Source organism: Cydia splendana, chromosome 4 (assembly GCF_910591565.1).
Source record: "Cydia splendana chromosome 4, ilCydSple1.2, whole genome shotgun sequence".
Classification (NCBI taxonomy): Eukaryota; Metazoa; Arthropoda; class Insecta; order Lepidoptera; family Tortricidae; genus Cydia; species Cydia splendana.
The window spans coordinates 17,449,114-17,471,725 of record NC_085963.1 but is presented as its reverse complement, the minus strand read 5'-3'; the positions used below and the strand labels follow the sequence as shown (position 1 = coordinate 17,471,725).

Genomic DNA, 22,612 nt, shown 5'->3' with positions numbered 1-22,612 from the left:
AGAGGGAGAGGGAGAGGGAGAGGGAGAGGGAGAGGGAGAGGGAGAGGGAGAGGGAGAGGGAGAGGGAGAGGGAGAGGGAGAGGGAGAGGGAGAGGGAGAGGGAGAGGGAGAGGGAGAGGGAGAGGGAGAGGGAGAGGGAGAGGGAGAGGGAGAGGGAGAGGGAGAGGGAGAGGGAGAGGGAGAGGGAGAGGGAGAGGGAGAGGGAGAGGGAGAGGGAGAGGGAGAGAGAGGAGAGGGAGAGGGAGAGGGAGAGGGAGAGGGAGAGGGAGGGAGAGGGAGAGGGAGAGGGAGAGGGAGAGGGAGAGGGAGAGGGAGAGGGGAGGGAGGGAGAGGGAGAGGGGAGAGAGGGAGAGGGAGAGGGAGAGGGAGAGGGAGAGGGAGAGGGAGAGGGAGAGGGAGAGGAGAGGGAGAGGGAGAGGGAGAGGGAGAGGGAGAGGGAGAGGGAGAGGGAGAGGGAGAGGGAGAGGGAGAGGGAGAGGGAGAGGGAGAGGGAGAGGGAGAGGGAGAGGGAGAGGGAGAGGAGAGAGGGAGAGGGAGAGGGAGAGGGAGAGGGGAGGGAGAGGGAGAGGGAGAGGGGAGAGGGAGAGGGAGAGGTGAGAGGGAGGGGAGGGAGAGGGAGAGGGGAGGGAGAGGAGAGAGGGAGAGGTGAGGGGAGTGGGGAGGGAGTGGAGAGAGGGAGAGGGAGGAGGGAGGGAGAGGTGAGAGGGAGTGGGAGAGGGAGTTGGGTGAGGGAGAGGGAGAGGGTTGGAGGGAGTGGGAGAGGGTTGTGGGAGATGGTGAGGTGTTGAGGGTGAGGGGTGAGGGTGAGGGAGAGGGAGAGGGAGAGGGAGAGGGAGAGGGAGAGGGAGCACTTAGGAGAGGGAGCACTTAGGAGAGGGAGCACTTAGGAGAGTAGTACCCAAGATAGAGCTGATGCTGAACCCTGGTAGTACCTATTGGAACTCAGGTTTGGTGCAACATAGACAAACGCTGTTATGGTCATCTCTCGTCGCGTCAAACTGCTGTCAAGAAAATTTCATATCTTGCAGCAAATGGGCCGCTGCCGATCACCACTTCTCGAGTTGACTACGGATTTGCCGTGTAATAATTTTCTTGTACTTTGAACATTAATATATCCTGCTTATTAATCGAAAAATGAAATATGTACCTATACTTATGCGCCACGGCGACAATTATTCAAACTTGGATACGCGTGTGGAAATTTTGCAATTTGTTTGTTCACATGCGTTATGTCCAGGATACTTGTGTTAGTCTAAGAATAAAATAATTATCATTCAACGTTGTAGTTTTATTTTGTAACTTTTTCCTTATCCAGACTTTCTCGTCGCTCAGCGACAATATTTTTTCGAATTCCGTAGATTCATTTCCAATGTGCTCGATAGTCGTGTGAGGCACGAAATCTGTGAATTTTTTTGCTTCGTTCGTTTGGTTTTTTTTTTACTATTGATTTGGAATATGAAGTTTGGAGTGGTATAGCAGTTAGAGGAGTAGTCGCCTTTTAGCAGAAGGTAAGTCTGCCTATTGTATTCCCTGTATTTCTTATTATGTAGGTACATACAATTTTACTTCAATAAACATAATCTACAATTTTCCCTCTACCCTAAAGCTTTATAACTTGTACTGTTTCTTTAATTTTTGAGATGTGCAAAGCACACATATATCTTTCTCTACCTATACTCCTATACTTCTTGTTCCTTCCTCCTTTTCCTACCACTGAGAGCCGCATCAGTACCTACATTTCGTTACAATTTGTTTCCCACATATCTAACGAAGATGACTCTCTTGTAGTACATATTCTATTTGTCTTCTAAAGCTGGGCATTAGAGGAAGGTTCCTTGCATATTCTATTCAATTAGCGGCCACGTTTCGAATAAAAACCAGGAAGATTATATAGTATAGCACCTTCTACCACCACTTTGAGCTGGTTATTAGATGTTTATGCCATAATAGGTACGGAATCCTAGCCTAGAAACAATATTGCAGCTGAGAGAAGGACACGTAGCTATTATCGATTCCAAAAACACTTAATGATGATAACTGTCGTATCTTTTTATGATAAAATTGAATAAAACTATTGAAAATAACAAATGACACCGAAGTTGCAAATTAGCAATAACCATGAAGGTGTTGGTCTTGGTGGTGTTATCCGCCCTTGTAGCGTGTTAGTAGTTTTTATACGTAAACAGTTGGTGTGGAAATATAGTCTCAGATATGATTTTTTCGCTTTCACTTATACTTCGTTTTTTTAACATTAGAAAAAGGTAACAGTCTTGACGTGTCTTACAGAAACCAAAAGAATGTAACTAAATGATTATGTTAGCTGTATAATTGTTACATATTTGTGTGTATAATACCGGGTGTGGCCTGTAACACGAGCAAATAATTAAAACATAGATTGTACTCCTCAAACGGTGACACTTTTGTTCAACAACTTTTAAAAATTATGAAGTATTGAGACTTCCTATTTTTCATACAAAATAAATATTATCTTCAATGGACGCCATCGCCATGCCATATCATTTGTGATTGACGTTGCTTGTCATGCCATAAACATAACAAAATTCGCAATACATTGCGTCTTAGAATAAACTTTAAAGTGTATTAAAAATCAAACCACGAGTTATTTTTAAAAGTTGCTGAACAAATGTTGGTCAGTATGAGGAGTACAGCCTACAGTTAAATTTTTTGCTCGTATTACAGGCCACACCCTGTATATTATCTGTGTGTATACTGTGTATGGTAAATTAAATTGTTAATTATGTAACTTATTTTTCTAAAGTGTTCAATGAAAAGACACTGCAAGATTGTTTACCATTTTTCAAATGTTTAAAAAAACGAAGTATAATTACGTATACGTTTAGGTGGGAGAGAAACTATGGGTCAAGAGAAACACTTGGAGGGAAAATAAACAGTTTATTAAATGATAATAGGTACTACAAAAAAAACTAAGGCATAAGTATAAAATAACTTAAAAATATTTACGTATTTAGAAGGACTTTCTTCTTACTGTGGCAACTTGCTCCGAGCAAAATAAAGTATGTTTCTCTTAACCCACCTGACCTTAGCTTTACTGTAGAATTTTGTTTGTGTTTAACAATTATTTTATTGTTTTTTTTTCTGTTTTTTAGTGTGCGCTGGAAGTGCTATTCCTCTGGTGCCAGGGGATAACAGCCACTATGTCGAGGGCGAAAGCCGCTATATTTGGATGCCTGATGGCGAAGGAGTACCCCATCTAGTAGACCTGCAGGAACCAGTTGATGAAGCTTTCTTGCGCAACAGAAATGGCGCCAACAATCAGTACTGGCTCTACACCAGGTCCTAATGACACTTTTAAACTTCATCGGTCATTATATAATGCATCGTATAAGTAATTAAAATATGCATAAAAATATTTAATAATATGATTAGTTCATTAGGGTCTCAACTAATATGATGTATATTTATATTTTTAGATGGAATCCCACCAACCCGCAAGTAATTGTTCATGGGAATGCTAATACCATTTGGTCTTCCAACTACGTCGCCAGTCGCCCGCTGAAGGTTATCGTCCATGGCTGGAACAGTAACGGAAACAGTGCCATCAACCCTCTAGTCAGAGATGCTTTCTTGGCCGTTTCTGATGCCAACGTCATCGTTGTGGACTGGGGTGCTCTGGCCAACGGTCTCTACGCCACTGCCGCTGCTGGTGTTCCCAGTGTTGGACAGTTCCTGGGAAATTTCTTAGTGTGGCTGATCAATACCGCTGGTGGAAACTGGAACAATGTCCACCTGGTCGGATTCAGTCTGGGAGCTCACGTCGTCGGCAACGCTGGCCGCACGGCAGGCGGGTGGCCTGTCCGAGTGACTGGTATGTTTAAATTGGGGCTACAGCCATTATTTGATATTTATTTCCCATTAGCTATCTCTCTCTCTCTCTCTAAAGGTGACAGTCCATTTCCAACGACAGCAGCACTACCATTCATTTTAATGGAAATTGACAATAACACCGACGCGTTCGTACTAGTAGTACAGCTGCAGTCAGAAATGGAATGTTACCCTAATTTATGTTAATAATATTTTCCTCTGTCGCTATTTACGCAGACGATACATGACACTGCATAAACATTTTTACCGCAGGCCTAGACCCTGCTGGTCCACTGTGGAGTGGAAGCGGTAACGCCATAAATGGCAACGCTGGCACCTACGTTGAATGTATTCACACCGACGGCGGTCTCCTCGGCATCTTCAACCCCAGCGGCAACGCTGACTTCTACCCCAACGGTGGCAGAAACCCCCAGCCCGGCTGCTGGCTTAGCACCTGCTCCCACAGCCGTGCCTACGAGCTGTTCGCCGCCACTGTCCATCACAACCATCTGAACGGACGTCTATGCGGCGACATCAACCAAGCTCAAAATAACCAGTGCACGGGAGGCACGTTACTAATGGGCAACGGCAATCTTGCAAAACGAGGGTAAGTATTTGTTTCTAAGAAAATAAACTCATAACATCCTTGTAGCCCATTTACATTATTTTTAATGCTAAATTAATCTAACTCTGTCTCCTCTTTTTGAAATTAACAATAATTAACATAAAATGACAGGGAATTACTTTTATAAAAATAATTATTTAATTCCATAATTAATAAAAATACTCAAATGTATCATGACAATCATGACTATTATCATTAGGCATTTCTGCCCCACTGGAAATATTACGGTAAACAATTTCGAAGATTGAATGAGTTTTAAAATTGATGTTTCGCTGGTTGTATATTCGTGGTACCTACTTTTTATATATCAGATATATTAGGTAATTAATCCGTTTTGCTAGACTTATATCGACCGGGATATGAACCGTGATAACCTTTTGTATTGTTTTGTTTTGTTTGGTTAGTGAAACTAACCGTGAATCATTCAAAACTGTTAATCCGATTTAGCACAATGTACAACCTATGTATTTTATTATTTTATCTTCCAACCTTTCTGTATTTAACTTTGTTACAGAAATGGATTATACGGACTAACGACCAGCGCCTCTTGGCCTTACTGAGGATCTTGACTTCATCACGTCAATAAATATTTTGATCAAAAACACTATTTTATTATAATTAATATCCCTGGTTAACGACTAAAGGATGACTCGCGTTAGACCGGGCCGTCCGCCCGGGCGCCGGAGCTTCCGGCGCATCGTTTTCGATGGAAAGCATCACGTGACCTATTGTTCAACACAATTTTTGTTTCTTTCGGAGCGATTATTTTCAAAAATATTTCTTTACTATATTAAAAATAGTTTGTTGAAGACCCCTATTTGTTTTGAAAGACCTATCCAACGACATCTCACACTACCACACTGCACATGCCAAATTGCAGCTTTCTAGCACTAACGATCATGGAGCAAAGTCACGGACAGACAGACAAACGGACATTGCGAAACTAAAAGGGTTCCTAGTTGACTACGGAACCCTAAAAAGTGACCAGTGGTCCAGGCCGGAGAGATACCGGCGTCATGAGCTTTCGCGGCTAACTCCATCCTGACTCGGCCACTGGAGAGCTTTTTCACGTTTTCTTTAGTACCATATGATATAACTATTATGATGATATCTACTTCAGTTTAAAATATAATATAATTGAATAATGATTTATTGCCACTCACATAATCGTACACATACAAGAAGATAAAACAGACAAAATAAATAAAAAAATATACAGGACTTCCTAAAACTAACGGACAGTGTGACAAAGGGATGATTTCAGCATTTCCTATTGCTTGCTTGCATTTTTCATGATAGAGAATTCATTCAATTTATGCACTACATCTGTACTACCACATTCTAGAGCAATAGATAAATTCCAAGTTATTTTTTTTTTCCAATGTCACTTGATTCCAATACTGGCTAAGCGTGGTGAGACAAAATTAATTTACGAGATTACAGTTTTATTCTGTGCTGATTGCGTAACATGATCTGTCCAGTGATGGCTTATTCTGTGACACTTTCGTTACTCGATGGACTGGGATAACAAAAAGTGTACCTAGCTGCGGACTTTACGTCATAATGTTTCAGTTTCCAGGCGGCTTAGCACGGTCGCGTTTTTATCCCTTGTCACCATGCCTGTCACGTTCTAACAAGTATGTAAGTGCGAAAGGGACGCGCATAGTGATAGTCGATAAAAATGGAACCGTGCTGAGCCCGCTGATTGAAAAAGCTTCATTCGATAAAAAAAAGATAGATTTGACGATTCTAACATTATGTCTAAACTGAGGCCTTACCATGATGTCCTTATTGCGATTCTGTTTAGGAACTAAACTGAATTACTAAAGGACGGAGCTATACAGGGTGTCCCAAACTTATGGGACATGAAGGGGAAGTACCTTAAATATCGTAGATAGTGTATTTTGCTCAAAGAAGACTTTATGTTATTTTTAATAGTTAGTAATTCTGCATTCATAGATTTTCTAAAAATTACTTGCTTCGTCTGGGAATCGAACCGACTTAAATGTCAAAAAAAAATCACCCTACTTTTATGATGCCAATCGAAAGAATAGCTAAAAAATAATAACTCTGCTTAAGTAACATTGTATTTTAAAAGAAAGGAACAACGTGAAATTAATCATTTTAATCAAATTAAAAACATACATGAAACTGCCGTAGTCAATTAAGTGGGTATTTTTTTGTAAATTAATTAATTAAATGCTCAAAATGTGATCCCTCTTGTCTTACGCAAATCGCCAATCTTTTAATGAGTCCGCTGCCTGTTGATTTTCTTATCATTTTATGGTGAATTATTTCTTCTTTTGGGGATACGTGAAAGATATGCTATACAAAAAGCGATACGAGAACGTGGGCGAGTTGCAAACAGAATTGTGCCATATCACATCGAGTGTTCACCATAAAATGATAAGAAAATCAACAGGCAGCGGACTCATTAAAAGATTGGCGATTTTCGTAAGACAAGAGGGATCACATTTTGAGCATTTAATTAATTAATTTACAAAAAAATACCCACTTAATTGACTACGGCAGTTTCATGTATGTTTTTAATTTGATTAAAATGATTAATTTCACGTTGTTCCTTTCTTTTAAAATACAATGTTACTTAAGCAGAGTTATTATTTTTTAGCTATTCTCTCGATTGGCATCATAAAAGTAGGATGATTTTTTTTTGACATTTAAGTCGGTTCGATTCCCAGACGAAGCTAGTAATTTTTAGAAAATCTATGAATGCAGAATTACTAACTTTTAAAAATAACATAAAGTCTTCTTTGAGCAAAATACACTATCTACGATATTTAAGGTACTTCCCCTTCATGTCCCATAAGTTTGGGACACCCTGTATAAGTTGCATAACTCCGTCCTTAAGCAATTCAGTTTAGGTCCTAAACGGAATCGCAATAAGGACATCATGGTAATACCCCTGGTCTGCCGGAAGCATTTGTGTGGCATCATTTTGAACTCCGGGTACAAGTACTATTGTACCAACATATCATAGACGTCATAGTCATAGGACTGTTTTGTACCAGAAATCTGATAAAGACGATTGATTGATGTTGTAGAATATAATTAGCGCTCAATTCTACGGTTATCAAATATTTTTTGATAGCCTTTGGATAAATACCCCAGCAGAGGACTTTACAATTTAAATTACCGGAGGAGCCATGAAGCTTCTAGTGGTTTTTATTTCCGTTGTAGCATGTTAGTGCTAAGCAAAAAATAAAATTAATAAGAGCTTTAAGCATTAGCAATCTGTCAATATGATCAGTTAATTATTTTGTGTGTTTCAGGTTGTGCCTCAGCCAATAATGAAATTCCTTCGCCAGGGGATAATAGCCACTATGTCGAGGGTGAGAGCCGATATATTTGGATGCCCGACGGCGATGGTAAAAATCATCTAGTAGATTTGCAGGAGCCAGTCGATTATGCGTTACTTAATTCCAGAAACGGAGCGAACAACGCGTATTGGTTGTATACACGGTAATATATATTTAAAGCAGATTCATTCCAGACAATTACATAAAAACTTACAAGACATGTATAGTTGAATCATCGAGAGCGTGGAATTGCATATGCAGTAGTATTGTTTGTTTACAGGCATTCTATATTTGAATTTTCTATTTTCTTGTACTATCAGCATACAACCACTACAAATGCAATTCCATCTTCTCGATAATTCAACTATACTCGTATATAAACAAAAGAGTCACAATTTTTCACAGTTGTCGCCATTTTTCGTCGACTCTATCTAATATCAACTCGTCATATAAGTATAAGAGGGAGTGTGACGCATAAAAAATAGACTATAAAAGTACAACCATCATATCCGTACAGGTCTTCCCAGTTTGTGAATTGTATCCTCCGTTTAAGACTTCGATTATTTTACAGATGGAATCCTACCACTCCACAAGTTATCATCCACGGCAACGCTAACTCCTTGTGGAATTCGAACTACGTAGCCAGTCGGCCATTAAAAGTCATCGTTCATGGCTGGAACGGTAGCGGCAACTCTGGCGTGAACAGTCTCATTACATCTGCTTTCCTCGCCGTGGAAGATGCCAACGTTATTGTATTGGACTGGCGCGCGCTTGCTAGCTCGAATTACATCACCGCAGTGCTAGGTGTTCCCAGCGTTGGGCAGGCGCTTGGCGACTTTGTAGGTTGGCTCAAAATTACTGGAGGAGGAGTGTGGACAAACGTACACTTCGTTGGATTTAGTTTAGGGGCTCATGTTGTTGGTGTAGCTGGGCGCCAAGCGGGTGGACTACCTGCCAGAGTGACTGGTAAGTTGCGCATTACCAAACATTGCTTTTAAACTCCAGTAAAAATAATAAATTTATTGAAGTGTCTTTGTCTTCTTTCAGGGTTGGATCCTGCTGGTCCTCTTTGGCAAACTAACTCCAATGCTATAAATACCAACTCTGGTGTTTATGTAGAAGGCATCCACACTGACGGCTATATTCTCGGCATCTTCAATCCTATTGGTGACGCCGACTTTTACCCCAACGGTGGCAGGAGCTTGCAGCCAGGATGTAGCGATAGCTCCTGTTCCCACGGACGAGCTCCGGCCTTTTTTGCGTCTAGTGTTCACTTCAACCATTTGGTTGGCCGGCTCTGCGATAATCTGAACCAGGCCCTAAACAATCAGTGTACTGGTGCGCAGTTCAACATGGGGAATAGTGACGTAAATAAACGAGGGTAAGTGAAATAAAAACTCCTATTACATTGCATATGTGTTTGCTGTAATAACACATGTATTTGCTGTCGCAATAGCCAGCAACCGATTTCCATGAGCAAGTCCTTCTTGGAGGACAACATGTAAAATACAGACTGCAGACAAGCTAATCACGAGTTTGTTTCGTGCGTCGAATTTCTATCGGGCCTGACTTAGTTAAATTATTTTTTATCCCTATATGTCAAAATGACAAATAAAAACAAACGATTATTAGCTAATTGAGGGTTGTAGCGTGTTTATGAATAAGGGGGTTTATATATAAAATAATTTATAGCTGGTCAAGCAGATCTTGTCAGTAAAAAAAGACGCGAAATTCAAATTTTCTATTGGAGGATATCCCTTCGCGCCTACATTTTTCAAATTTGGCGCCTTTTTCTACTGACAAGATCTGCTTGACCAGGTATATTTGCTACTATATAGCGAATTTAGATACTAATAATAACGTTTTTTTCCAGAAGCGGTATTTACGGTCTGACAACTGGTTCTTCTTGGCCTTACTGAATCGATAATAAACCAAAGATTTGATCTGACAAGAGAGAGAGAAAATAAATATTTTTAGAGATAAAGTTGTATTTTTTACGGTTATCGAAAATAGTTATATTATGCCTTACTGTTATACTGAACCAAAACAACTTTAAAACGGTGAAACAAAAGAACGAATAACGACTTGAAACTTCACCAATTAAAATTTATTGACCGCACGCGAAGCGTCTGTTTCGGCTCAGACAATAAATCTTTTGTTTGCTCGCCTAAAGGGGAACCTTCTGGGCGCACTTCTCAGCCGATTCCAGAGATACCAACCTACTCTAGGTTCGATCTTTATGTATGTTTTTTTCGTGTAATTTGTTTATGGAAAATTTTCAAAATTGCGGGTCATAGGGGTTCTAATCATGTGCCATATTAGTAAAGTCGGGTGCTCCATGGAGTAAACGAAGGAACGAACGAACACGAAGTTTTAATTCAAACATTGAAGTCAATGATTAGATAGACCATTTTCGATAATATTGCCACACTATTCCAATATTATGTAAATGACCCACTATGCTCAATTTTCACCTAAAGGATTCATAATAAAATGTAGAGAGCATTTTGTATTATAATGTCAATCAATGTAATATCATAAAACGAGATAACAAAAATAAAAATACGTCTACTTGTTTTTTTTTTTTGATACAATATTTTTAATAATAAGTAACCTTTTAACCCTGGGCAAACGGCTGAACGGCGTTGGTGTTGAAAGTGTAGATTCCAGATTCACTGAAACAATCACAAAAGGAAGTTAAAGCACCGTAGCTGTAACTTGTCTGGTTAAGAATGATCGACTCACGCTAAACCGGGCCGGGCTCGGACCGGGGCGTCAGACATATCATTTTCTATGACGGCTGATCGGTGATCACGTGGTGCTTTCCATAGAAAACGAAGCGTCGGAAGCTACGGCCCGGCTCCGGCCCGGTCTAGCGTGAGTCATTCTTTATAAAGTGATCATCATTAGCATTGATAATCAACTATCAATGGATCTTATGCAAATTATATAATCTTAACGCTTAGATCACCTCTGATTAATATCTGTAGAAGAAGGTTTTGCAAGTATATTTTTGGATGAAGAGAGGAAGATAGGTACCTGGTTTTGACAGTGGTTCCGCCGAAAGTAGCATCTCTTGGGCCAGAGCAGCTATTTGCAATGGCCTGTTCGTAGCTTTCACAAGCAGTACCGACAAACTTGTTGTTAGTATTTGTGTTCAACTCCGCGGATAGAGACTCAGCATAGAACGCGTATGCGTAAATTTGACCACATGAGACGTCCGCTCCGCAGCCGTTCTGGTACGTTCCACCGTTGGGGTAGAAGTCGATGGTACCCAGAGGATAGTCGTAGCCCTGGATTCCGGCGGTGGCGTGGAGGACCTCCACTGAGCCAGCGTCGTCAGCCTTGAGGATATCGGGATGGTGAGTCCAGCCGTGGAAGGAGGGATCGATCGCTGGAAGTCAACCAATATTTATGTATTAGCTGTTATAACAATTGAAAGTTGCAGTTTTGGTCAGCAGAAAAATCAGTTGGTCAGCAAAAGACTAATCTAACCTAACCTAAGATTGATTTTTATGCTGACCAAAATATATTTTTTGGCTGACCATTTAATTACTTCATAAAGTTTACTACACATTATTCAATGTGTGTAAATTGTGTAATTGTGGTATAATAATGGGTGTTGTTTTTTTGTAAATATTTTAAAGAGAAAGCAACGTTTCCTTGATTGATTAAAAAATAAATTCAATAAATACAAGTATCCTATGATAGTATCCTATTGTGTAGCTCGAGTTAAAATCCAGGCGTAACATTACTTGACCTATGAATTCGTACTATAAAAAAATGTAGTTCCTTACCAACAATATGAGCAACATCTCCGCTGATAGCTCGTGCGGTGATACCAGCGAGATGGCCCCCGAGTCCAACACCAACGATGGTGACCATGTTGGCCGAGTAGCCAAAGTTGATGATGAGGACGTTGATGATTTCTGCGATCACTGCTCCGGCCTGGGGCGCGTTAGCCAGACCTAACGTGTAGAGCAAAGACGCGCGGCTCCAGTCGACGGCGATCACGTTCACGTCCGCAGAGGTCAGTAAACCTTAGAAGATATTTTCTACATGAACTTCACGGTGTGGGAGATAGTAATCAGTCGATATGTACATGTGAGGATAGTTGTAAATACCAACAGAGTTATTGATTTTGAAAACTCCAGAAGGCAATTGAATGCCGGGATCTCTATACAATATGTATGAACATATTGTTTAAAAAGAACAAGTACTTAATCTCTAAAGCCTTCGCTACCAACAACAACCATTCGTATGAGAGTTAACAGAAGTGGGATTTAAAAGTATGTATATTTTATATACCGCGAGCTGCAAAATTGCATGAATACATTATGAATGAATTCACTCTTAAAGTGGCCATGCAATTTTGCAGCTGGGTGTACTGTAAGCTGCAGCGATAACTGACCCCCTGCAAACAAGTTTCTACCCGGGGGTTATCTCTGCAGCTTAAGTAGGTACTGTAAAACTGTAATAGAGGTACATACTGATAATTATGCTATGCAGAACCGAAGTTAACTACCTATGACCTACACCTTCTCTTCTCTATTTCTGTTGTTGATAGTTATATAGTTGACAGGTTTATAAGTATGGGTACTTACCTCCAACCACAAAGGCGTTGAAGTTTCCAGCGACGCCTTCTCCATTACTATGGATTGTAAGGAAGGTGCGGCGCGAAGGCAAGAAGTTGGTCGTTAGAAAAGAATTGAGCGTCGGGGTGACAGGCTGGCTCACAGTTGGGTTAGTCCTGGAAAAATTGGTCAAATGCGAGCTTAATTTATGCGAAATTAAATTGTATACTGAAGCAATAGGTTAACTCGAGTGATAAAAATCTTAATCTCAATTCATGCAGTGATGTTGTTGATTTCATTATCTTTGCTTGTGTGTATATGTAGGCTTTCTTTGTATTCAAATATTTTCTATTGGGTATGTCTAGGGACAAAAATTAATTTTCTTGGACCCAAACGTGACACCTGTAACGTAGTGTACACTACTTATCGAGCTGATTTTTATGAATTAAGCTAACTTTTATGCACTCTCGTGATTTATCTCGTGATTATTTCTCGAAATATTTGGATCCATGATAGGTATTACTACACACTCGATATAATTAGGGTGACTTTCGGTTTTTGGATACAAATATCCCGTTAAACATTTAGACTTATTAACGGCAGCGGCACCCTGACTGAATGCACAGAAGCTACAAATAGACTAAGCAAATTAGAAGAATCTGCGGAAATAATTCGTGTAGTTTTAAAATTGGTACAGGTATACCTTGTGGTGTCCAGATAAACATACTAAAAGTCCTCGGGGGTAGGGGGTGTGCTAGGGGTGTAGAGGGGGGTTGTAGGTACCTTTTTTCATATTTTTGCTCATATCTCGAATATCTGTACGAATAGCACTATAATTTCTTCGGATAAAAGTTTTAACATAAAATTTACTACAAATTTGGTTATGTTTATTTTTTTCACTCCACTGTTCGGAAATGTGGCAATAGATGGTCTAAAACCAAGCTGGAAAATAGGCAATAGCTGTAGCACCTAAACCACCACTACTACAATGTTTCATTGTTATCATCATCTGTCATTGGTGACGGTTCGCTACAGCAATGAGTATAATTTAAAACATAAAAATCAATAAAAGGTCTTTTCTGGTGCAACTTTTTCCTTCAAAAATAAAATTAGGTTATTTATAGGACCAATTTCTTATTAAAAAAAAAGAAATATCAAAACCATTCATTCATTCAGTCAGTTCATTCGATTCACGCTTAAGGCGTTTTTTTTTTACTTTTGTAGCTGTTTGTGGTTTTTTAGCAAAAACGCTTCTAAGTTTAGAGTCGGTTTGAAGCAAACAACAGAAAAACGCCTCTTAAAAGTGATAAAAAAAGTAAAAAAGGCGGGATCGGAAAATACTTACTGAATTGGATAGTGTAAATTGTGTTTGACTAAAAAATACAAGAAACACGTATCTACGCTTGCTATAAAAATGAGTTCTTCTAGTGAAGAAAATGATATTCTTACGCTGACGCCTACCGAAATTCAAGAGACAGCACAGGCAGTGGCTTTTGCTACCAGAGAAATCGCGGGCTAATACTTATAGTTATGCAAATGTTTTCTTATTTCCTCGCAGTAGTCGTGAAAAGCACTATGTAATGCCTCGGCCGGAAACTTTTTTTGTTTGAGGGCTTTGAGTGGAGTTTGAGGGCCTCCACTAACGTGTCGGCCCTCAAACTCACTCGTCCATCTTTTAGCGGTTTTCCGTCCTCTCGTACAATGTACTATAGTCTGCGATCAATACTTTAGGAGCTACAGGCTGTTAAAGTAAGATGAGAGATAAAAAATAGACTGTTTAAGAAAACGTCGTATTTTCATAGTTGTTCATCATAAATAAAATTTTTAGTATAGAATAAGCAAGCTAAACAACCTGCTGATAAAATATAAAAAAATCGGCCAAGAGCATATCGGGCCATGCTCAGTGTAGGGTTCCGTAGTTACCCGTCCGTCAAAATAGACTATTTGCAAAAACTCAAAAACTGCTAGACCAATTAGGTTCGCCATATTTTTCCCTGAAAGTATTTACTAAGTTTTATTTTCACGTTTTACTTTTGTCCGAAGTAATTATAATGCTATTCGTACAGATATTCGAGATATGAGCAAAAATATGAAAAAAGGTACCTTTAACCCCCCTCTACACCTCCAGCACACCCCCTACCCTCGAGGACTTTTAGTATGTTTATCTGGACACCACAAGGTATGCCTGTACCAATTTTCAAAACTACACGAATTATTTCCGCAGCTTGCCCAAATTCGGCTTAATTTGACGCGGCATAAACGCCAACTACATAGTTCTTTGCCAAATATGTTTGTTCAGCTTTGTTTCATTGTGATATTTTATGTGTTGTTAAATCTGTTAATGTTAAGTTTTTTTATGCAATACACGTGTTGGACTAGTCTGTAAGTATATTTATGTATGTAATATGTAAGATTGTAAATAAATAAATAAAATAAGATGTCAAACGATTAATTTTTACGGCTTGGATGATATGAAGCCTATGTTTTTAAATATTATTTGGTGTACACACCTGGTGTATAGATGGAATTCAACATCCGAGGGTGCTAAGTTAAATCCGTGAGCTGAAAGTGGAAAAAAAATGGAATGAATGCCAGCAGACGAAAGTTTATTTTTTTATCCGCCCACGAAAAAGAAATTGTACCAAGTTAGAGATAATTAGAGATCTTTATTTTCATCATAGTACCTACACTTACATTACATCCCAATAGTAGGTACCTACCCTGATAGGGTGTCGCAACATATTTCTTAAAGCTAACATAAGCGGTAACGTTGGTAACAGTTACGAATAATATAACACTTAGCTGTGTTTAAATGAAAATAAAATCAAAAATGTAAACTAAAATGTTTCCGTAATAGTAGAAAATACGTAGTTAACAGTTTAGAGTCCGCAGCGCCAAAATGTGGCTGCACCACTTTAAAAGCCATGTTTAGGGGTTGTGACAAATCACGCGAGGTGTTTTTGGCTACTTTTTGACCCCCCTCCCCCTTGGTGATATTTGGTGAGGTTTTTGGCTACCCCTCTCCCCCAAACAACCTCACGTGTATTTTTTAAAATATTTTTCATTCGACCAAATTTTAAGATAAATAGTATTGTATATAGAAAATCTTGTTTATTTTTCTATTTTCGTTAAATAGACTCGCTATTTTGAAGTGCAGAGTGAAGATCTATGTTTAACGAAACCGAGAAAAAGTATCTACTCATGTGGTAGGTTTTTTTTTCTTAGTTTCGTTCACTGTAAAAAAATACACGTGAGGTTTCCTTATACCCCCCTCCCCCAACGTGTCCATCGTGATTTTTTCGTAACCCCCCTCCCCCTATTGAACCTCGCGTGATTTGTGCACAAGCCCTTACCTAATAGACAGTTGAAGTTTATGGTGGTGTTACAACAATCTGCTCAAACTTTGGCTATCGGCATAACCCTCGTCAACACTGCAACAGTAACGCGGCTACAGATAATACGGATATGAACTGAGGGTCTACTGCGAACCACTTTCAACGTGTTGTCTCCCTGTCACACTTACGTATGAATTTACAAGTGCGACAGAGAGGCAACACGTCGAATGTAGTTCGCGGTAGCCCCGCTGGAGCTGCATTATTGCGACATTACTCGCTCGCTAGCTTAGACGGACTCTAAACAAGTTTATTTAGGTATATACTTACATACGTTATACATATGTGATGTTTTACTTTTGGTAATAGGTAAGTAGTCAAATACCTATTTAAAAGTCTTTAAATTGTTAAGCTGATACGTGTTTTAATCTATATAAGTAATTAATAATAAAGATAAGAAGAATTAACATTGAATGTGAAAGATAAAATATTTAAAATCGTTGCAGATACATTACGTTTATATTATCATTACGTTTTAACAGGTTTGTAGCATAATCAGTCACAAATCTCTTGTGCCTTATTAAACAGAATTGCTACGAAACAAGCCTTTTTTATTTGTGACCCAAGCAGGACTCGAACCCGCAACTTTAGCTTTAATATAATTAATTGAAGTACCAATGTGGCATCTCGGTGTTTATTTATTAATAATACCTTTAAACGAGCAATTCTTGTTTATTAATTAATTAATTTATATGTATAGGTATATATTTCGAGGATCTCGGAAACGGCTCTAAAGATTCCGATGATATTAGCTATATGGGGGTTTTCGGGGGCGAGAAATCGATCTAGCTAGGTCTTATCTCTGGGAAAATGCGCATTTTCGTTTTTTTTTATCTTTTCCGAGCAAAGCTCGGTCTTCCAGATATTTTATGGAGCCGGTATAGCTTTATTTGACGTTCATAAGCGCATTGTAATATGCCTACTTGAACTAATAGCGACATCTATCTCAAGTGGCATCGAACTTCAAAATCTCAGAAAAAATCCCCGGGTTTCTACTTGACTTGTCCCTTCCACCCCTTTCTTTGGCTCAGGTGAAACCAAGATTCCGGGGTGGAATCCTACTTGAGTCATATTTTAGATTTTTCTCACTTTAATGTAAAAAAAATGACTATAAACTTTGGTGTTGTCACAAAAGTCACCGTATTGTTTGCCTACCTGCCACAGCAGCACACAAAACCAACGCGCACTTGATGTACATGTTTAGCCGAAATTAACAATATCACTCCAAAATCCACAGGTTTTAACGTCTATTTATCAATTGATTCTAAGAACATAATCCCATTGATAATAATTGATTTACTGCAATAAAACCGTCGGAAATTGTTACGTGTTTCCCACTGCTACTGTTTATGATAAAGATTTGTTATTTTCCGGCTTTATACAATTTATGTCTAAATAATGTGTCATAGGATTTTTGTTACTTTAGTGAAAACTGCACGTTGTAAACACTAATTTACAGTTACTTTACAGGCCGCAGCCTATGGGTCGCTTGCAAAAACAGCGTCGTTACAAGGGCGTTGCCACTTCCCCATTTGGGCTGCTTAAGATTCGGGCGAGATAATATTTTTCATATCTCACGCTCTGAAAGTGGGTCGTTGTTGTTCTAAAAGGTGCGCAGAAAGTGATACGTTTATGCTCTAGCGCAGAAAAGTGGTGTGCTCCTCTGCGTCCCCGTCCCACGAACAACTGGGTGGAAACAAAATGGAAAAATAGTGTCTTTATTTCCTCGCCTGGAACAATTGGTAATTGTTTAATTTTACTAATCCCACGTTGATCCTTTTTTTTATAAAAAATGATGTAAGTAAATTGTTAAAAACAAATTATTCTTGATTTCTTTCGTTGAATTCTATTTACTCGATTTCATAAGGCGGGAACCAAAAGGAATACACCAAAAATATTTTTTTAAGCCTTACCCTTGCGTAAATGAGCAAAGGCAGAATCGTATACAGCCACAGTTAAACGTTTGTACGTTATTAAATGGGTTTTTAAAGTTATTTACCACTATATTCATGAAAATAAAATAAAGTACAAGATAAAAATGTCTTATATTATTATTTATTATTTAAAATACTTTTATTATGTTATTACGTGGTGCGGCGCACCAAGGTCGCGGTGCGGTCCGGTAGTCTGTTGCGGCTTTTAGAACGAAAAAGTATAAAATTAAAAAGTAAGAGGCAATCCCGCTGATTTTCATACTATAATGAACAAATAATTTTAAAATTACTGCAGTTTGTTAAAAAATGTGTTTTCGTAAATATTGCAATCTAAATGATTTTCGCTAGGGTTATTAATCTTCACACATGTAAAGTCTCCGATTGCAAGTAAGTCCTAAGGAAAAAATCATGGCCGTAGGTCTATTAGGTAAGTACTTCAATTACTGATTTTGCGAAATTGCCTTGTCTTGTTTGGTTTCCTCGCATTCGATATGAAAAGTAGAGTGTTTAACTCGGGTGAAAGGCACCATTTCCGTCTCGGACTATTGGCGCTCTCACTGCGTTCGAGCGCCAAACTACCTCGACAGAAATGGGTGCCTTTCAACCCTTGGTTAACAATCTACTATTTCGGTAACCTGTCTCTCAAATTGAGGTCTTGTAGTCATTGAGCGAACTAAGTATAAGTATTACTTATATGAATTTCTTTTATCTTCTGATTTTCATTTGTTATTGACATTAATTTGTAATGCATCAAAATGTACTAATTACTCTTACTTACGCAACTTTTGATAAGTTTTGTTGACAAGATCATCGATAAAAGTGATTTATGATGATGAAATGGCTTATAATCTGTTAATAATGTATTAATTATAAGAATTTCGATGCTTGCACGCATTTCGCGAATGAACACAATGCTGAGACACGCTCCTATCCTTCTCGTCTGTCTATTTGGGTTAGGCGCCGGTAATTGTTTATATCATTATCTATTTTATATCATATTAAACCATTATAAAGTCAATAAGGGTAAGTGTAAACAGGCCTCAATATGGAGGCCCGCCACACCTGCCTTACCCGTATTGACCCGTATAGAGATATTTAGCTGATCATACCGTAATTACATCTAACGCTATTTAATATATTTTACTCTTTATAACAATAATTGTAGGCAAAATTTCAACCTCTTTATATTACAGCTCTGCCGCCGCAACCTATCTTGAGGAAGTTGGATGATCTCCGGTACCAGCATGCGCGGGATTCGGCAGGAAACTACCACCTTGTGGACATGTGGATGACCCTTGATGACATTTTAGATGTCGCTCGATTCGACCCTTTGGCGTCCAATGTGTATCATCTATTCACCAGGTCAGTAATCTGTATAATCATAATCGCTTAACAAGAAATACGATTTCTTTGCATTTCCGGAATAAGTCGTTAAATTTCTGCGTTTGGTAGAGTCAGGCTAAGCTATTTCTGCACCGTATTTGATAGCACAGAGTGTGCAATTGTTATTTTTATAGAAGTTTGACGTTTAAATATGATAACACGCTGTGTTATCGAAATCAGTGCAGAGTTAGCTTAACCTGACTCTACCTAATTTCTCGAGAACCTCATGTAATTATAATTTACGGTACAAGTACACAACATATCGTGCTACTTTATTAGCGCACTAGTGTGATAATTAGTACATTACTTGACTATGTCGACAATTTAAAGGGCCATATGCACTGTAAAACGTTGTTCAATACACGTGCGAAAAGGTTTCCTACTATTCGCACTTTTATCGTAATGTACTATTATTCTATTGCGTAGTAAGTGAATAACATACGTTTATCAGTGCGTTGTGTTGCGCTCATACAAATATGAATTCGATCTATCTTACTATAAAATTACCTACTGTTAATGCACATTCTCACTATATGTAGGTAACTTTTTAATCCTGTAATTCCGGCTTAACTTTGATAACGGATTATCTTTTTGTTTACGTAATCCACGTCAATAATCCTTGAATTTAAAAGGAAGAACGTGTAAAAATAAGTAAATATAAAATGCGAAGGAATGAAGTTGAATGCTTATGGAGGACACAGTTTGGTGGATTATTAGTGGCATTTTAAATTCCGAGTCCGAGTCGTCGCTGTCCCAGTACATGTCATTATACTCGAATTGGTTAATACAAAGTTACGTACTAAAGGCGAATTTAGAACACATAGGTACTTTGGCCAACCCTAATTGATAACGGGTTTAATAGGGTAGTGGCGCCCTTTACGCGAAACTCTGCATAAGGGGGCCACTACCACGATCAGTCACAATCTAAGGGTCTACCGCAAACGAGAGAGTCGAAATTTTGTTATCTAACCTTTCTATCACTCTTGCATATTCGAGCGATAAAGAGGCAGATAGCTGAGTTTCGATTTTCGCGTTTCTCGGTAGGCCCTTTGTAAACAAACCGCCTTGATGTATCAATGTCATATTTTATTGTCTGAGGTACAGTATGTAAGTTACTCTATGGTTTACGATGGGTGCTAGTGCTGCACTCTGGCGGCAGAACATTGCAGTAATACCCCCTATTATATTCATGTAAACATTTCCAGGGACAACCCGTCAGTGAGTCAGCCGTTGCTGATGAACAACGCAGCTCTGTTGCAGCAGACTAACTTTAGCAACTCGCGGAGGACCATCATACTTATTCATGGCTGGAGGGATGGTGACGTTGCCTCACCTTTTGTCACCAATCTTGTACCTGGTATATAAAAAATCTACTATAAACTACTATTAGTAAGTTCCGTACCTCAAAAGGAAAAAACGGAACCCTTATTTATAGGATCACTTTGTTTTTCACTATGTTACACTAATACTAGTATTAATAATGTGAAAGTAGGTATTATTGGTATGTAAGTACCTATTACACATTGGATGGTGTAAGTACCTTACAGACCTATATTTTGTTAAGATTTGTAATTAGGGTCATGAGACCCAATATGAATTTGCCCGTTAAAAATATTTTGTCTTTTAGCTTTCCTCACCGCCGAGGATGTGAATGTGATCGTCGTGGACTGGAGCGCTGGTTCCAGCGGCCTCTTCGCGTCTGCCATCGACAACGCGATCGCCTCAGGTAAGATAAGAGCAGTTTCATTCGAAGTTATGCTATTTTGAGCTTTTAACCGATTCGGTGCTGATGACACGCCTGCCGTGTCGTGAATGTTTTTTACACATGGCTGATGACACGATGATCATATTCTATGGCGCATGGCATGACTGCCGTGTCATGAAATGATTGTTCTGCGCCACAGCCAAGTTTTTGAAAATAGAACACGCAACGAATCGGTTAAGTGGTAATAACGTAGGCATTTGAATCTATATTTTTATATAAACCTAAATAAGTTGAAATTTAGTCCTTAATACCAAATCTGTTGAGTTCCATGATCTAAACTAAGTAAGTTTTACATGTATAGGTCGCGCTGTAGCTGCGTTTATCAACTGGCTCAACCAGGAGACGTTCTCTAGCAATGTGCAGTACCATATTGTGGGGCACGGTATGGGCGGACACCAGGCAGGAGTCGTTGGCAGGACTTTGGGAGGAACTGTTGCCTATGTTACTGGTTAGTGAAATCACAGAGATCACCCAATTAACAAACTTTTAGTACTCACATTATTTTAACATTCCTAAAAAAAAATAAACTCATAACTTTTTAACTTACGTACTAAAGTCATATATAGCGTAGCGTGACATGTTTCAAATTCCTGTTTTATTTTAGTGTGAGTAGGTATGCCTCACGGCAGTTCAGACATAATACTGTAACTGTTTTTTTTTTATACTGTAATTTATAAATCTACTTACTACTTATGTACTTTAATCTCTTTATAACAAATCATGTTTTTAATCAGTGACTCTCGCACATTGACGACAGGACCAAAACTTTTGTCCTTCCCTACAAATTATATCTAGTTAAGTAATATATCGTACTTTACCAGGTTTGGATCCATCTCTCGTCGGCTGGATAAACCATCCAGACCGCTTCCAAGAAACTGATGCTATCTACACAGAAGTCATCCACACTAACTGCGGAATCAACGGTTACCTATCCAGCTTAGCTCAAGTGGACTTCTACCCGAACGGCGGCGAAGCCATGCCTGGCTGCAGCTCCCATGCTTGCGACCACGAGAGAGCCATACACTACTTCGCAGAGTCCGTCGTCAGTGGTGGTTTCACTGGAAGACAATGCATCAACTACTTGGCTGCAGTTTTGCAACAGTGTAACTTGTTGCCTCTCCGTTTACAGATGGGTGGTCTGAGGCCAAAAATTGGGTAAGGCTTAATTTTCTCAATCTTATTTCCCAAATGTGTCCGAAATAGGAAAATTTAATTTATATTTGTAATCAAGAAGCCTAATTTAGAGAAATGGAACCGATTGGTGATGCCTGGCAGCATTTCTAACTCCTATAAGTATTTTGATAGATTTTTTTGTTTCTAGTAACATGTACATGTTAATAGTCTGAAATTAATAGGAAATAAAAATAAATCACATGCATAATACCCGAGCATAATACGTTTAAGGGATTGTACTTGTATGAGTGAATAATCTCATTATTTTTTTCAGTTCCACGGGTGTGTACCTGCTTGAAACGAATGCTGCTCCTCCGTTTTCTCAAGGATAAAACAAAATTGTGCGGTCAATAACCTTTTCACCTCAGCAGCTCGAACAAGGGTACTTTGCTTCTTAAAAACAGTGAGCAAAATGCGATTTTGCTCACTGAGTCATTTTGTCTCACTCAGTGAGCAAAATTGCATTTTGCTCACTGAGTGAGACAAAATGACATTCAAGTGACCTTTATAGTCATTTCTAAATGCGGGGTCTAATACAAGTTCGATATACTCGGGTTCTATTATCTCTGTCCCTCTAAGTATGTTCTCACTGCTTAGGGTGAAAAA

At 39.0% G+C, this 22,612-nt stretch overlaps 3 protein-coding genes across 3 annotated transcripts; 2 read left to right on the top strand and 1 right to left on the bottom strand.

Moving 5' to 3' along the window:
- Nucleotides 1-2,068: 2,068 nt before the first annotated feature.
- On the top strand, nt 2,069-22,368 carry LOC134789965 (uncharacterized). The gene is made up of 12 exons (XM_063760691.1): nt 2,069-2,161; nt 3,129-3,315; nt 3,453-3,847; nt 4,117-4,450; nt 11,613-11,738; nt 18,560-18,648; nt 18,879-19,047; nt 20,274-20,425; nt 20,696-20,794; nt 21,135-21,281; nt 21,655-21,988; nt 22,281-22,368. The coding sequence occupies exons 1-12, from the start codon at nt 2,119-2,121 to the stop codon at nt 22,336-22,338; spliced, it is 2,133 nt and encodes a 710-aa protein (XP_063616761.1). The 5' UTR covers nt 2,069-2,118; the 3' UTR covers nt 22,339-22,368.
- LOC134790047 (pancreatic lipase-related protein 2-like) lies at nt 7,614-9,731 on the top strand. Its single transcript, XM_063760805.1, has 5 exons — nt 7,614-7,669; nt 7,759-7,948; nt 8,357-8,751; nt 8,833-9,166; nt 9,659-9,731. Exons 1-5 carry the CDS (start codon nt 7,633-7,635, stop codon nt 9,702-9,704), a joined length of 1,002 nt encoding a protein of 333 aa, XP_063616875.1. The 5' UTR covers nt 7,614-7,632; the 3' UTR covers nt 9,705-9,731.
- Nucleotides 10,380-17,014, bottom strand: LOC134790049 (pancreatic triacylglycerol lipase-like). The gene is made up of 6 exons (XM_063760807.1): nt 16,907-17,014; nt 14,870-14,921; nt 12,390-12,535; nt 11,583-11,825; nt 10,825-11,179; nt 10,380-10,460 (listed from the first exon to the last, which is right to left on the bottom strand). The coding sequence occupies exons 1-6, from the start codon at nt 16,947-16,949 to the stop codon at nt 10,403-10,405; spliced, it is 897 nt and encodes a 298-aa protein (XP_063616877.1). The 5' UTR covers nt 16,950-17,014; the 3' UTR covers nt 10,380-10,402.
- Nucleotides 22,369-22,612: the final 244 nt, after the last annotated feature.

Coding starts and splice junctions, on each gene's coding strand:
- LOC134789965 (XM_063760691.1), top strand. CDS start 2,119: ATGAAGGTGTTGGTCTTGGTGGTGTTATCCGCCCTTGTAGCGT. Junction 11,739..18,559: donor GATCACTGCTCCGGCCTGGG/GCGCGTTAGCCA, acceptor ATTAATTATAAG/AATTTCGATGCTTGCACGCA. Junction 18,649..18,878: donor TCTATTTGGGTTAGGCGCCG/GTAATTGTTTAT, acceptor TTTATATTACAG/CTCTGCCGCCGCAACCTATC.
- LOC134790047 (XM_063760805.1), top strand. CDS start 7,633: ATGAAGCTTCTAGTGGTTTTTATTTCCGTTGTAGCAT. Junction 7,670..7,758: donor TTTTATTTCCGTTGTAGCAT/GTTAGTGCTAAG, acceptor TGTGTGTTTCAG/GTTGTGCCTCAGCCAATAAT. Junction 9,167..9,658: donor AGTGACGTAAATAAACGAGG/GTAAGTGAAATA, acceptor GTTTTTTTCCAG/AAGCGGTATTTACGGTCTGA.
- LOC134790049 (XM_063760807.1), bottom strand. CDS start 16,949: ATGTACATCAAGTGCGCGTTGGTTTTGTGTGCTGCTGTGGCAG. Junction 14,922..16,906: donor TTTGTGTGCTGCTGTGGCAG/GTAGGCAAACAA, acceptor TTCCACTTTCAG/CTCACGGATTTAACTTAGCA. Junction 11,180..11,582: donor AGATGTTGCTCATATTGTTG/GTAAGGAACTAC, acceptor GTTGACTTCCAG/CGATCGATCCCTCCTTCCAC.